At 38.5% G+C, this 16,425-nt stretch overlaps 1 protein-coding gene across 3 annotated transcripts in view; it reads left to right on the top strand.

Moving 5' to 3' along the window:
• The window catches only part of mob2a (MOB kinase activator 2a), a 105,350-nt gene that overhangs the window by 38,030 nt on the left and 50,895 nt on the right, over window positions 1-16,425 (top strand). Inside the window, exon 1 of one of the 3 annotated variants that reach the window (XM_062035269.1) lies at window positions 10,485-10,813. The exons of 1 other annotated variant lie outside the window; for it this stretch is intronic. In XM_062035269.1, coding sequence (XP_061891253.1) covers window positions 10,776-10,813 — 38 coding nt within the window. In that variant the 5' untranslated portion in view covers window positions 10,485-10,775. Of the gene's footprint in view, window positions 1-10,484; window positions 10,814-15,110; window positions 15,527-16,425 lie in introns of those variants that run through there. One more of the 3 variants, XM_062035267.1, reaches the window with a different exon arrangement.

Raw genomic sequence — 16,425 nt, 5'->3', positions numbered from 1 at the left:
CACTGACTGCTACACAAGTCAGCAGTTGAACAAACTGATCTTTTTACCGTATATATGTCATACTAGTGCTTCTGTTCTACATGCTCTCTTTCATGACATTTCATAAAGTGGTGCAAGATACCATGGTAGTTACAGAAGAACACAAGATACAAGCATGAAGGAACATAGATGGAGAAAAAGTGATAGAGAGGAATGGAGAGAAAGCAATGGAGAGAAAGCAATCAGTGAGCATGAGATGAGATTTTATTGTTGCATAATGATGTCTCACAGGCCTTCCTATCCACTATGCTCTATCTTTCCGGTAATGGATCACATGACCATATCAAGAGTCTGCAGTATTGAGCTGGTAATACCAGTACTCCACTAAATAGAGACAGACACAGTGATCGATAATACAGTTTGTCTCTTTTTCTTTACTCTCAAGTGAATTCTAGTGTGTAATGTGTTAAAATATCAAGCAATTCCCATTTTAAAACAATAACGTTCTGGATTTCCATTCACTCATCACTAAGCTATTCACAGCTTTCCAGTCCTTCATTTAGTTAAAAATAACAGCGGGCTCCTATTGTCATAAAGAGGATATTTGACTAACATTTTTGATGCAGGTCTATAAACACAGCATTGCTACTCCTGTCATTGTTTTTTTATTATTGTATTGTTGTCCTGATAGCAAGTCAACACTAGATGGCATTAGAGTCTGTCTGTGGTCAGAGCTGTGTATAGCAAGGCTATTCAACTAGATAATGAAGAGGGCTGCAGTTTCAAGAGCCCAATGGCTCAGGGGCCGGACATCGAAATGTGGATGTTTCGTCAGAAATGCCTCGGTCGGTTATATTTCTTTGAGACTGCATTTACGTAATTGCAAAGTAAACATTGCATTGTAATAAATTAATTATTCTGCCCTGGCTACTCGTTTCCAGCGTGTGCAGCGAGTTAACAGTATGAAGAAAAAGAAGCTCTTGTTTTTGTTGAGGATTGATGAACCTTCTTTTGAATTATTTTCCTTTATTTTTTATTTTTTTACACTTCTTTCATTTAGGTTTGTAAGATTGAAAATATAAACAGAACAAAAGTATATCGTCCATTGTATTTTTTACATAATGTCCATTCTGTATTTTACTTAAATAAAATAGAAGGTTTAGTGTTGATATATTCACACAATAAACTGCAAATATTTACACATACGAAAATTACACAACATTCACACACCAAACATTGTATGTGACTTATCACTATTAGCTTTGTCGCCCTCTACTGGTCAAATTGACACTACATGTATTAAACAAGGTTTGATCGTTACTCCCAGACAAAAAAACAACATAACCACGAATATAAAAACATCACGAAATCAGCAATTTGAATACAAAACAAACTAAATATATTCATCCACAAATTATATCTACTTACAAGTGTTTGACCCAAGTTTCGTAATGAAGCTTACATGCTGGGATTTCTACCATTCATAAGTGTGTTCGTCGCTTAAAAGGTCCGCCAGAAAACAATGACTTGAGCACTTTCTTGGGGTAGAACATTGATACTTTGTTGTCCAGTCGTTGTTAAAAGTCCGATTTTTGCAATATATATTTTTTTTTCCTGTGTTGAATGAGTAGTCTTGTTCTACTCACCCCACTGCTGCTTTGCACATTAGCCTAGCTGTTGCCCCTTGTGGGGTGGAGGGAGTACTGCATACATGATAAACCCTAGTTTTAATGGTTTCATCAAGCCTATTGTGTGATGTCAGGCGGGCCAAATGAAAAGCTGTGGCGGGCCGCCATTTTAATAGGCCTGGTGTATAGAAAGACAATGGCCAACTAAACGAGAGGCGCCATCTATGCTACCAATGACAGGAGCGGCTGGGTTCGGAATCATGCAATTGCAGTCATTCTGACGTTAGTTTTCATGATGAAATCAACCAAAATAATAAGTCTCAATCTACTTCTAAACATACTCCAGCTCATAAACTTACAATAAAACATGCTTTTAATTTGTCAAAGCATAATTTTGCGGCCGTATTTGATGCACTCTGTTGCTACATTCATGCTTGATGGCTCAAGAAGCGCAAAAAGATACACAGAACAACCAACAAAATAACAATTACGTAGAAATTTAGATTTTTGTGTAAAGTAGCTGAGATAGGCTCCAGATTGGTATAAAGACACAAAAATTAGTACACTCACACGCAAATTGGTTTACACGCGCACAGATTGAGACACATGTTTGCACATAATTTTGCTTCAATAATACTTCCATACATGTAAAAGCTTTCCACAATTCACGCAGGAGACGCAACCCCATGCTGCACAACAGGGCATTTTTACACTTAAAAAAACTAACGAGGAAGCGCCAATGACACATAGCATCAGCTCAAAGTTGATAGCAGTTATGGCCCCCTGTGCCTTTTGACCAACCATTAAGGAGTGCATTTGAAACCAGGTTGGCCATGCTCTCTGTATACACGACTCTGTTTGTGGTGGCCATTCTTTAATGATATTCACACGTAAAGAAAGACAAGAGAGAAATAGACATAATTAGTTGATTTACGGGAAAAGGCACCGGTACATACTGGACAGTCTGTCACACTGTACACAATACAATGAATACATACATACAACTGTATTGTCAGACAACTCAAAAAACAATTTTTAGATCCCAATCAGTGAATGCCAGACAAGTTATCTGTTATTAGCAAGCTCACATGTTGTTCTCTCAATCACATGGAATTGGGAAAAAACTAAACCAAGTTGGATATAAAAAAGAAAGCCTTGATAGGTGGCCAAGTTCAGAAATACTCAGACATAACATGTGCCTCTGATGGCATCATAAGATGTTGCTGATTATTTTTTTACATAACTGTACTATTTAGATCTTGCGTGCAAGACTGGATACATTGTGACAAACATAAGCAATAGAAGATATCTAATGAAGCTATAGAACTTAACAATATGCCTCAAACTGTTGAGGTTAAAGTCACAGTCTAAAGGATAGAAGTAATAGTTTTAATTGTCATCGAGACAACTACCATTGATACAGTATGAATATTCTTAATAATGATGAGTTCCAAAAACAGTGGTAAGATGTGTAGTAATTACTAACAAGCTTTATTTCAGTCTGACTTCAAGTGGCATCCTCTCTGAATGTAAAGGGTGGGCATAGTCAGACTAAACCACTCATGGCATACCCCAGCCCGGCCATACACTACATATATAGTAGATCCTTTCACATCGCTCCACATACAGTATACTGTACCTCTAACTGTCCTGTGTGTGCATGCACACTCCAGCATATTTATGGTGTAGCCACTGGGTGTGCTTGTGCAATCCGAACAGTGGGTTCTTGGTTCTTGGCAGTGGCCCCTTGTGTACATTGAATTGCGTAAGCAACATATCGTGGCGGTTTCAAATATGTATTTTTATGGCGACAGAGCGAGGTGTGCTGAATGTGGCACAGAAAGAACGTGTGTTCTATCAGTACAGTATGAGCACTGGAGAAGTCGGCTCACTCGGGAACATGGTCTCTGGCAACTCTTCTCATGCATGCACTTAAGTTTCTGTGACCACAGTAAAGCGTGTGCGCTTGTGCAAAGTATTCCTGGAAACCCTGTGTGGGAGTTGAGGGGCCAGGGTACAGCAGTCTACCATAATTTGTGTGTGGTAAGCAGGGAAAAAGAGAGGTGTATTGGTATTTATTTTTAGCAACAATATAATACTTTTAGACCAAAGAGCTTCTATCTTACAGGATTATGTATAACTTTTAAACCGTTAACCCAATTAGTATGCAGCACAAGTGCATATCACTCTTGCACAACATGTACTGGAAAGAGGACCGTTAGAAGCCATTGAGCTTAGAAGGACTAGAGCAGAGGAAAGGGGTGAGAAGGGATGGATACAAAAGCTCGCAAAATAAGGAAGAAAGCTTAAAGTAGCTTGATGAAGGGGCTGCAAAAGGAGCAATAAAATTAAAGTGGAAAGAGGGATGGCTTAAAGCTGAATGGCAGCTGGAAAGCGGGGATTGTATTGAGGGGCATCAATTAAAAACAAGCCTCCGTGGTCTGAAGCTTCCACTTTCTTCATTAGAATCCAAGCCACATTCAAGTGTGTTCCATAACCTTGCCCACGGTATTGTCATTTCTCCATTGCCCATTCTGCTTCTTGCCTCCTCCTCTCTTCTGTGGTTGCAGTGTAATTGCAGTAACTGACGGTGGAGGAGCAGCAATAAAATCATCAGCAGTTCTGCTGCCAGAGTGATCTTATGGTAATAAAGCTGAACTTGGAGACATTAAACCCGAAACTCAATGCTGTGCGGAAGTAGGGGATTTGGGTTTGCACAGACAGACAAGCGCACACACAAACACACACAGAACCAGACACACCACACCGCAATCGGATGATGTCATGCTGAATAACACAGACGGCTCTTAAGCAGACTGCTTGCCTGGATTAATATTTTTTGTTCTCCTTGCTTCAATTCAACACTGACAGCTCTTTAAATATTTTTTTAACTAAAACAGTTAAGACATTGGACTGAAGACTGGTGTATACTCTAACTTCCTTAAGCGACACAGTCTCCCACCCTCTCCTGCGTAGTCTCCCGCAAGGCTTATGTTGACCTCCCAAAAATCCAAGGTTCGCGTCGCCAGCGACGGGGAATACAGAGCTGTGATTGGTCAGTTTTTGCCGAGGAGGGTCCCTGAACTCAGGCAAGCAGACATTATGCTTGATATGCACAAATGATTGCCTGAAATAAAACAACAGTAAATAAAAGTTTGCGTGAAAACTGATTTTGTGTGCTAAATATCTCGATGCGCTATAAAAATAACTGAATGTGTCGTTTTTCAGCTTATTGTGTTGTTGTTGCATCCAGAAAAAGTCACAAAGTACGACACTCTTTTTAACTTTTATTGTCAGTCTTGTGCTAACAACAGGTTCAATTCTGACACAAATTATTTCTCGTGCACACATGTCGTTTTCTCTCACACACAACACTTCTCATTCTCCGTCAATAATCTTAAACGGTAGATTTACAAACATTTGAGAGAGCAGACTGCCTCTGTAATTCACCAAGTTGTTTTTTGATTATTTATTTTTCTTTCTTGGCACTATTCGACCTTGACACTCACTTTCTCCATTCCAATGGTGGGAAAACAACGTTATGTCGATGTTTAGGTAAAAGCTAATGCTAGCGAGTAAGACCGGATGTTTTGGGCGGCTCTTACGGGGTTAATTCTGACAATCACTATGCCGCCTTTCTTTGGGGAGACATATATATCAGATTTTTGCTTGCAGCTTAAAGCATAACCACTAACCGAGAAACAACTCATATCTTAAAACACTCATAGGTTGTGGTACTCGTAAGTTAAGGTACCACTGTATTTTCTGCGTTAAACCCACAAACTCTTATATTGTCCTCCTTAATTGATAGTTTTGCCACTGGCCTTAGAAATGCATGTCTGTGCATTGGGTTTGAGTGTGTAAAAGATTAAGCAAAGTCGTACGTACAGTATAGATTAAATAAGGATAGTTTGTGTGTCTTTATACCTTTCGCATTTTGCCAATAATCTGCTCTTGCGAGCTATTTAGCTTTCTCCTCTCAACTGCATCCCACTGGCTTATTTCCTTGCTTTACACCAATAATTCAATCAATCAAAGTTTACTTATAGCCCTTAATCACAAATGTCTCAAAGGGCTGCACAAGCCACAACGACATCCTCAGCCCACATCAGGACAAGAAAAAACTTGATTAAACAACGAAAAACCATGAAAGGGACCGCAGATGTGGTAATGTGGTATTATTAAGTAAATACAGTACTAATTACTGTATTAGTAATTACTTTACTGTACGCTGAGTATACAGCTGTGAGAAAAAGTTGTGTTTTTTGAAGGTGGAAATCACACTTAATCATTAAAGCCATTATGTTGTCACGTCTTTGTCTGGTCGAAGTCACTTAACATTATTCTGCCTTGTGCTTCCAAAACCATTCAGCATTCTTGCACCTCCATCAGTGTCACTCTTTTGTGTGTGTATGTGAGCGGATACTGAGAAAGCAATGAAACATGGATGTTAGTCTCTATACCAGACCTGGGCATTGTACGGCCCGCGGGCCGCATCCGGCCCTTTGCGCATCCCTGTCCGGCCCGCGTGAGGCCAATCATAAATTACAAAATACATTTCAAAAAGTATCTATGTCGAGTGTGCAATACAACGGTGCTGCTTTTGTTTTGAAACGCGTTATTTGTACAACTTCCGTGTGGACGTATGCGCGTGTGCGATTGTGAGTGAATTGAACGGCGCAATTACAAATTACAAAATAAAGTTTAAAAAACATCTATGTCGTGCGCGCAATACAACTGTGCTGCTTTTATTTTGAAATGTGTTATTTATGCCGTATGTCCGGGGGGAACCTGTGAGTGAAGGTGCATAGAGACAAGTGATGAGACGCTAAAAAAAGAAAAGTTGATGAGGAATGGCGTGTTTCCAACAAGACATGGACTGCCAAGTATTTCTTTACATAAATCAATGGTAAAGCCGTGTGCTTAATGTGTGGTACACAGGTTGCTGTGTTTGAATATCATTTTAATCGCCACTACACGAAGAAACACGAGGGAAAATACCGGAATGTGTCTGATGAAGCGCGCGCAAGGGAGGCTGATGCGTTGATGGTAAAACTGCAAACCCAACAAGGACTTTGTGCCATATTTCACAGCCCCAGAGATGCAGCCGTCAGGACAAGTTTCGTCATTTCTCACAAAAGCGCCAGAAAAAGTAAGGCGTTTTCTGACGGAGAGTTTATTAAGGAGTGCTTATTGGACTTTGTTGCGCTGATAATGCCCGGAGACATAGACTGTTTTTCGCTAACTTTGGATGAGAGCTCTGATGCAGTCAATTAAAGAGACAACCACAGGTAATGACTTGCTCACAGAGGTAAATGCGTGTTGGGACAAGCTGGCAGGTGTGACAATCCAATCCACTTTATTTATATAGCACATTTAAACAACAAAATGTTTCCAAAGTGCTGCACAACAATATTAAAAACAATATTCAAATATTATCCTTAGCTCCACCAATGACTGAATAAAAAGAAAAAACAATTACATATAAAACCAATATAAAAAACAATATAAAATAAATATGATTAAAAACTATTTTTAACAACAGATGGTTGTCCAAATCTGATGGGGAAAAATGTTGGATAATGCAGGATAAAGTGACCATCAAAAGCAATCTGCTTTTGTATAAAGTTAAGTTAGGTTAAATTAAATTATTATTATTATTATCATCATTATTATTTATCTTACGGTATATCAAAAATAATATTGAGCAAAATCTAATTGAAATATTGTCGTGTGGCCCTCCAGCAGTGCTCGGGTTGCTTATGCGGCCCCCGGTGAAAATTAATTGCCTACCCCTGCTCTATACAGACAGTTTTCACCGTTGATGTAATAAGAAAACAGATCACATTGTGCTACACCAGATCGTTTGAGTTCTGTCCATTGATGTGGCAGATCGACACACCTACTATAGTGGACGCATTGAATTTGAATTCTCCTGAAGTTGTACAACTCCGAATTTCACCAAGGTTTTGGGGGAAAATAGGCCTTTAAAGTCGCACAAAACCTGATTTTTAATCGCCCTCAAGCATGGCACCAAATAGGAATAAAAAACATTGTCAATGTAGTGAAACAAAAAATATAATTAGACACTTGAACCAGCAGCAGTAGGGTTACATTGCAGTAAAATAGAATATGTAATAGGATAGTATAGACTTTTATTTATCCCTCAATGGGGAAATTACATTGTTGCATTGCACATCAAGTAACGGAAATAAAACGTAATGGAAAAACAATACCACAAAAAATCCGTAAGATCTTAGCTTAGCAGGTTAGAATTTTTATTTTATTTTTTATTTTGATGGGACATACTTTGTGTGTGTGTGTGTATGGCTTTTTTGCAAAATGTATCGAGAAAAGTACATGGGCTGCAATGTTAGCATTTTTCACAAAAATTCAGTTTACTGAGCATCAAATGATTGTTGGTTTTGCTTTTTTTGTGGCTGCTTTTTATTGTGTTCTTTAGTCCAAACAAGGACCAGCCTTGAAACCTGAAATCATGTGACACGGTAAGACAACAGCATTCCAATACTTTTCCCCTCCGGTTCACCATCTGTGTTTAGTTTTTTTGGTGTGTTTTACACTTGTAAAAAGTGTGAGGCACATCCAATATGCAGGTTGGTTAATGCTTCATTGCGGACTGTAACAGTTGTGACTGGTCGGCTTTCAGTAAGTTACATCCTGTGTTTATTTGGCTTGTTCAGAGAGCGTACACAGTCCAGCTTTGCAAACACCTCCTACCTACATTTTTGGATTAACATTCAATCAATGAATAAATAAGAATTTATTTATACAGCCCTTAATCACAGGTGCCTCGAAGTTCCAAAAAGTTTTAGATTTTCAGCGTGACCAAATCGCACTGACTTCACTCTCTGGTCTTCCGTCTGCTACAACGTTTCACCCTCTTCTTCGTGCTTGCTTCTTTAATCAGCAGTTCATCTTCCGTTCGTATATTCAGCTTAAAAAAGATAAGGATGTGAATCCTCATTTGTTCAAAATTAGTCGTCTTTGTTGTCTGTTACCAAGTCTGCCATGATTACAACACACTCGCATCTTTGTTTGCGGAAGTAGGAACACACAGTAGATGCCGGAAGCTGCTATAGAAACGTAAATAAATGCGGCAGAGAAGGAAGTCCCGCTATTGATTAAAATGACTAAAATACGGTAAATTTTGTACATATTACATATTGTTATGAACGTGTATGCTACTACATTATATAGAGACTTACAGTGTGTATATAAAACGCTGGAGGGCTTTGAAGACTACAACAGTGGCTCCCATTAGCCACATCTTAAAAGCGTTTATCATCTTTAAAACCCCCCACCCAAAAAAAGACACGTGGTCTGGTCTCTCATAATGGTTGTAAAGGTGCAGTTCCCCTTTAAAAGAAATAACTAGGAATATAGGAAATTTCACCTGCAGTGTCCAGTATCCAGTATTTATTTCACAGTCACACTGGTTGATTTTTTTTTGCTAAAAAGTTACTGAATCAATTCGGATCGAATCGTTGTTAAAAAAAAGAAGGAGATTGTTACTGAATCCTATCGGCAACCACAAATATGGAATTGAGTCATTGTTAAAACGAATCGTTACACCCCTTCTAGTAAGTGTGGCTGTTGTGGGGTGGCTGGTTAATGGATATTATCACTTGTTTTAGTAATCGAGTAAACATATCGATTAGTTTGTTCGATTAATCAAGTAATCGGATAACAGACTTTATAGCCTCTATGTGTATTTCAGAGGAAGTAGTTGAAATAACAAATCTTCTGCTTACCAAAACATATTTTTTTGGGAATAAATGCACAACATCAACACTTTCAACAAGTGTACAATCATAGTGTGTATAAAAATTAAAAAAATAGACGTTCAGCGAATTTAATATCACATATGATTTGTGGCTTTATTATTTTTGTAAAACGGACCAAACTCGCCACAAAATGAACTACAACTAGATTGATTTTTCAAAAATTATTTTAAAATTGAAAGTTGCCATCAATCCTACGTGGGTGCTTGGCATTGCACCCACGGGATCGGCGCCTATGTGTACAACAACTCCGCTGTTTGCCGCCACATGGATCACAGAACCCACACACCACGGTCTTCTTTTGCAGCCGCCCTGCGTAAACAATATCCGCGTGTTTAAAGTTCTAAGATTTTATACATTTTTTATTGGTTCCACTCAAACGATTAACTGAAACAACTGAATATGAATTGAAGCTTTACGAAATAATCGTTGCGGTCCTAGAAGTCCTAAATATCGGTCCACAATTGATTATTTTACACAGCTCTGCTCGACACGACTCACGTTCTCATTACTTAAAAAAAAAATCCCTGTAAAATAATTTGCAAAAGGTCATGCCTATGTATTTATAAATAGTTGATTTATATAGGCTAGTAAGGTAAAGTTTTTTACCTGATAGTCATGCCTATGTATCCGTGGATTGCTATATGTAGATTGTTGTCACAATTTTAATTTTTTTGCCCATTTTTAATCTCATTGATAATTAAATTTTCTCTCGTAAGTATAACAAAGTTAGCACTTTGTTAGTTTATGTTATGTTAGTTTGTACAGAGAAATAGGTTGCCAATTGGAGAGACTACTTTCGACTTAAATGGTATTAATGGATCCTTGCTCTATTCTTAGCCTCAGCTCTGCCTCCACCGGGCGTGGACAATTAAGTGCTCTCTGTTGGTGACTGCTCCATGGATGTACATACTACACATATGACAGCCCAGGAACAATAGTAACAGGGGAAGGGAAAACGCTGTCTGTGGTCGAAAGACATGGCGGTGGTGTAGTTTTCACATTGTCGAGAGTTTGTTTTCTATGGCGGGCTGACGTGATGCACATGTGACTGTTGACAAACCCAACACCGCCTACAGCATTCTCCCGCTCAACATGTCTACAACTGCGTAACTTGTCACGGATAGGGACTCTTGTTGTTCGGGATCGAGACTGCGTGTGTGGAAGGGAAGGGGGCGGGGGAGCAGCCGCAGATTGTCGGGAAGGTGTTGAGCAGCGAGCCGCTTGCATTGTTCCTTCCGCGTCTGTGCGCCCTGCAGCCGCCAGCACCGCACTGCCGCACCGCCACACTCGCTTCGAGGCGCCGCCTAAACGCTCCCAGCATCCCACCATACTGGATTTGTTGATCCGCTTCCTGTCGTCCAGGATGAGGTTTAAAAGAAACGGCTCGTACACTTTGAATCGGTGAGTAAGATGCTGATGACTTCGTGTGTGTGGAAATCATAACTGACTTTCCTGTGGAGCGTCGTTCCCTCGCATCATAGGGACACAGCATTTGAGCAAAGCAGCGGCTTATTTCATACCGATAAAACATGTTCTTTTTTTCGTTTTTTATTGGCAAATGATGTGCTTAAATCAGTTTCCTCATTTGGTGACCATGTGTGCTTCAGTTTGCAAGAAACCTGTTGGTCTTGTTTGAGAGCCGGTGGGCTCTTTTGTTGAGTGTAATCTCCCAGCTCACTTAACTTCCATCTTCATCATTTTCTGTGTTAGTTGCTCCCTTCCTTTTTTCCTACAGCTACAATTCTTCATGTTGGTCCAACTTCATATGTGCTCAGTGTGATGATGTGCGTCCCCTTCACACTCATCTCATTAAATACTCCATGCATATGTTGCTGTTCCTGCAAGGGACAATATTATGTTCATTTGTTCATTATTTGTATCTCTACGTTATAAATTATTGAATGGAAAACGGTCTTGGTTTGCAGGTGTCATGCTCTCATTGTTTTGAATTATACGAAAGGATCCAAAGTTAGGAAGTGCGCACACACACACACACACACACACGCACACACACACACACACACACACACGCAGACACACACAGACACACGCACACACACTCACAAACAGAAACGTGGGGGTTTTTTGTGTGAAAGTGAGTTTTGGCGGTGTTGCTCTTTGCACTCATGGCACTCAATTTCCTCTTTTTCCTTGTCTTTGGCACATGGCATTCCGCTGGGCTTTACACACGGGTGCACACACAAACCACATCCTGCTTTTTAGACCCCCTCCTCAAACTAAATTCCAAGCATCCCCCTATAACACCCTCCTATCTATCTATTTATCTATCTACTGTATCTATCTATCTATCCTATCTCTATTTTTCTCCTTATCTGTGTATCTATCAATTATCTATCTCTATTTCTATCTATCTCTATTTCTATCTATCTCTCTATTTTTCTCCATATCCTATCTATCTATCTATCTATCTATCTATCTATCTATCTATCTATCTATCTATCTATCTATCTATCTATCTATCTATCTATCTATCTATCTATCTATCTATCTATCTATCTATCTATCTATCTATCTATCTATCTCTCTATCTATCTCTATTTCTCTCCATATCTCTCTATCTCTTTATTTTTCTCCATTTATATCTATCTATCTATCTATCTATCTATCTATCTATCTATCTATCTATCTATCTATCTATCTATCTATCTATCTATCTATCTATCTATCTATCTATCTCCATATCTATATTTCTCCATATCTATCTATCTCTATTTCTCCATTTCTATCTATCTATCTATCTATCTATCTATCTATCTATCTATCTATCTATCTATCTATCTATCTATCTATCTATCTCTCTCTCTCTATTTCTCTCCATATCTCTCTATCTCTTTATTTTTCTCCATTTATATCTATCTATCTATCTATCTATCTCCATATCTGTATTTCTCCATATCTATCTATCTATCTATCTATCTATCTATCTATCTATCTATCTATCTATCTATCTATCTATCTATCTATCTATCTATCTATCTATCTATCTATCTATCTATCTATCTATCTATCTATCTATCTATCTCTATTTCTCCATTTCTATCTATCTATCTATCTATCTATCTATCTATCTATCTATCTATCTATCTATCTATCTATCTATCTATCTATCTATCTATCTATCTATCTATCTATCTATCTATCTATCTCTATTTGTCCATTTCTATCTATCTATCTATCTATTTATCTATCTATCTATCTATCTATCTATCTATCTATCTATCTATCTATCTATCTATCTATCTATCTATCTATCTATCTATCTATCTATCTATCTATCTATCTATCTATCTATCTATCTATCTATCTATCTATTTCTCCATTTCTCTCCATCTATCTATCCATCTATCTATCTATCTATCTATCTATCTATCTATCTATCTATCTATCTATCTATCTATCTATCTATCTATCTATCTATCTATCTATATTTCTCCATATCTATCTATCTCTCTTTCTCCATTTCTATCTATCTCTCTTTCTCCATTTCTATCCATCTATCTATCTATCTATCTATCTATCTATCTATCTATCTATCTATCTATCTATCTATCTATCTATCTATCTATCTATCTATCTATCTATCTATCTGTCTATCTATCATCTCTATTTCTCCATTTCTATCTATCTATCTATCTATCTATCTATCTATCTATCTATCTATCTATCTATCTATCTATCTATCTATCTATCTATCTATCTATCTATCTATCTATCTATCTATCTATCTATCTATCTATCTATCTATCTCCATATCTATCTATCTATCCATCTATCTATCTATCTCTATTTCTCCATTTCTATCTATCTATCTATCTATCTATCTATCTATCTATCTATCTATCTATCTCCATATCTATCTATCTATCCATCTATCTATCTATCTCTATTTCTCCATTTCTATCTATCTATCTATCTATCTATCTATCTATCTATCTATCTATCTATCTATCTATCTATCTATCTATCTATCTATCTATCTATCTATCTGTCTATCTATCTATCTATCTATCTATCTCCATATCTATATTTCTCCATATCTATCTATCTATCCATCTCTATTTCTCCATTTCTATCTATCTATCCATCTCTATTTCTCCATTTCTATCTATCTATCTATCTATCTATCTATCTATCTATCTATCTATCTATCTATCTATCTATCTATCTATCTATCTATCTATCTATCTATCTATCTATCTATCTATCTCTATTTCTCCATTTCTATCTATCTATCTATCTATCTATCTATCTATCTATCTATCTATCTATCTATCTATCTATCTATCTATCTATCTATCTATCTATCTATCTATCTATCTATCCATCTATCTTTCTCCATATCTATCTATCTATCTTTCTCCATATCTATCTATCTATCTTTCTCCATATCTATCTATCTATCTCTATTTCTCCATTTCTATCCATCTATCTATCTATCTATCTCCATATCTATATTTCTCCATATCTCTATTTCTCCATTTCTATCCATCTATCTATCTATCTATCTATCTATCTATCTATCTATCTATCTATCTATCTATCTATCTATCTATCTATCTATCTATCTATCTATCTATCTATCTATCTATATTTCTCTGCATACTATTTATCTCTATTTCTCTGCATACTATTTATCTCTATTTCTCTGCATATCTTTTTATCCATCTCTATTTCTCTCCATATCTGTCTATCTCTGGCTTGTTATGGCATGCTCTTGCACGTATGCCTTCACATCTTTGTTTGTGTGCAGGTGTAATAACGCCACTAAAGAGAAGGTCTCTTTCACTGCAGCTCCTGGCGACAAGCCTCCAAGGAGGAGGAGGCGGAGGAGTGATGATGTCATTGGAAGTAAAGGTGCTTTGCTAAGCTGCTGCAGTTTTTGATGGCAAAACAGAAGTGGGTTTCATGCGTCCACGCTATAAATCAGCATCTATAAACTGCAGTCTTCCCTATAGTGTACTCTGAAGGTGACCTGCTTTATTCAGTGATTGTTGTCTTTTTCTGGTATGTGGCATTGATTTGCTTCCATGACAAAGGTGGACTTGGTTGGTTCTGACATTCAGCATCATCAGCATTTAGCCACGTCAGCCACCTTCGTCACTCAGTGTTCATCCTGTGTTAGCGCCAGCCTTTTGATTACATCAACAAGTGCAGATTCAAACACTTTTTGTTTTTATCTGACCACTGCAAAGTTTGCAGTGTTTGGTTATTCAGATGTGTAACAACAGTAGCAAGTGAATACAAGAGACTGATTTTGCTCTCTGTCCTTCACCTTACTTGTCTCAAGAGTACTCTGCAGTGATTGGCTCGCTTCCTGGGGGCTTGTTATAGAGCTCGCCCCTCCCAATCTGTTCCACTGCATCATTTTTTAAGAATGAAGAGTCATCCTTATTGTATATGTGCGTCAAACTTTCATATAACCCATAGACCTTGGTTGCTTCATAGTTTAGCCAATAAAGCATATGCTGAGGCGATATATTTAAGATTGTTTTGGGTGTGTATACATTGCATGTTTATAAACAGATGGCTGAGATTGCTGCCTCCTGGGGTTTGTTTCCCCTCTCTCTCTTGTTCCCTTTTTCCTCCTCCTATCCATCTCTCTCTTGCAGTCCAGCCAGCACTGCCCAGCAGTCTGCACTTTGTTTATGGGACTATGTTTGCCACGCTAATCTTCCCGCTTTTTAGGTGGGAGCCAGCAAGTGAGAGAGAGGGGGGAGAGAGAGTTCATCGCTAAGGAAAGAGAGCAAGAGAGAGCAAAAGTGTGAAAGAGAGGCAGGCAGTGGCAGAAGGTGGACGGCAGAGAGAATGACTATCCTGCTCAAAGAAATTTGTCAGATTGTTGTGAATGGAATTTGCTTTTGCGTACACGCTGATCAGTCCTGCATGCATCTGTCCTGTGGGGCAGTCAAAGGTTGTTGGTGTGCAGCCATATGATTACACAAGGTGCTAGGCTGGAAGCCGTCATCCTGCTGCACCTGTAGCCACGTGCGACAGAAGAGGGCAGACGGAAGGGTGAGAACGACGAAGCGGACAGTTCTGCTCCACCTCTGCCTGGATGGGTGTTCTGGTGTGCTGTGACTGCTTCTTCTATAGGTAGCTAACCAAGTTTCCTCTCTTTTCTTGTTACTTAAGTCACTGGCAGTGGAGTTGACTTTTCAGCATTGTTAATGTTTAAATTACAGGCAGTTTGTATCTGATTCACTTGCCTCCCTTCCTTCCTTTTATTTACTGATTTTGTTATTGTGCTGCTGTTTGTAGAAGACATTTGGGGTCAATGCAAGTAAGGTATTATTCTGGAATCAGATCCATGTTAGTTCTAGATGTTTGAGGATCAACAGTGCGCACAGGCAGCCTCCTTTTAGATAACCACACAATATTACGATTTAGAATTATTTCTAATGTATATGAGCACAAGCTAGATTGCTAATGGCGTGCTTGTCCTGTAAGGCATGCCAATTTTTCCTCTCTGTGTGCCTCTTGGCCGTCTACCAGTGTTTGTTTGGACACAGTGTTCCCCCGCAAGGGGCAAGGATGTGTTTCCCGTTTGTCTGTTTGTTGTTTGCGCAGCATTGAACTCATCAGACTTTGCTCTTTTCGCCCTCCCAGCAATTGGCTGTACTTTGAAATCACTCTGATAAAGATACTTGGCTCTTTCTTCATGTTTGGGAGGCAGTCCTGGTTCTTTTCAAAACCGCCTGACATGTTGGTACTTTCATAGCACACCATTGGTCCAGGTTGATGGGGTAGATAGTTTAGGTTAGGCTCGTTGGCAGTCAGAGCATCTGGTTCTCCTCTCTTGTGGTTGTAGGATGAACCAGTCACAAGCCGTAACTGCTGTAAGAAGTCTAAATATAACGTGCTAGTTCTCTGAGGAGTTTTTTGGCGGTGGTTAAATTGTAGCACACTTGCACACCACAGCTGGATTAGATTAGGTTTAACTGGGATTCGCAACTTTGTTTACACTTTACATAGTGCTACTCACAGTATGAATG

The sequence above is a fragment of the Entelurus aequoreus genome, linkage group LG24, assembly GCF_033978785.1.
Source record: "Entelurus aequoreus isolate RoL-2023_Sb linkage group LG24, RoL_Eaeq_v1.1, whole genome shotgun sequence".
Taxonomy (NCBI): domain Eukaryota; kingdom Metazoa; phylum Chordata; class Actinopteri; order Syngnathiformes; family Syngnathidae; genus Entelurus; species Entelurus aequoreus.
This window is presented reverse-complemented; position numbering and strand designations above follow the sequence as displayed.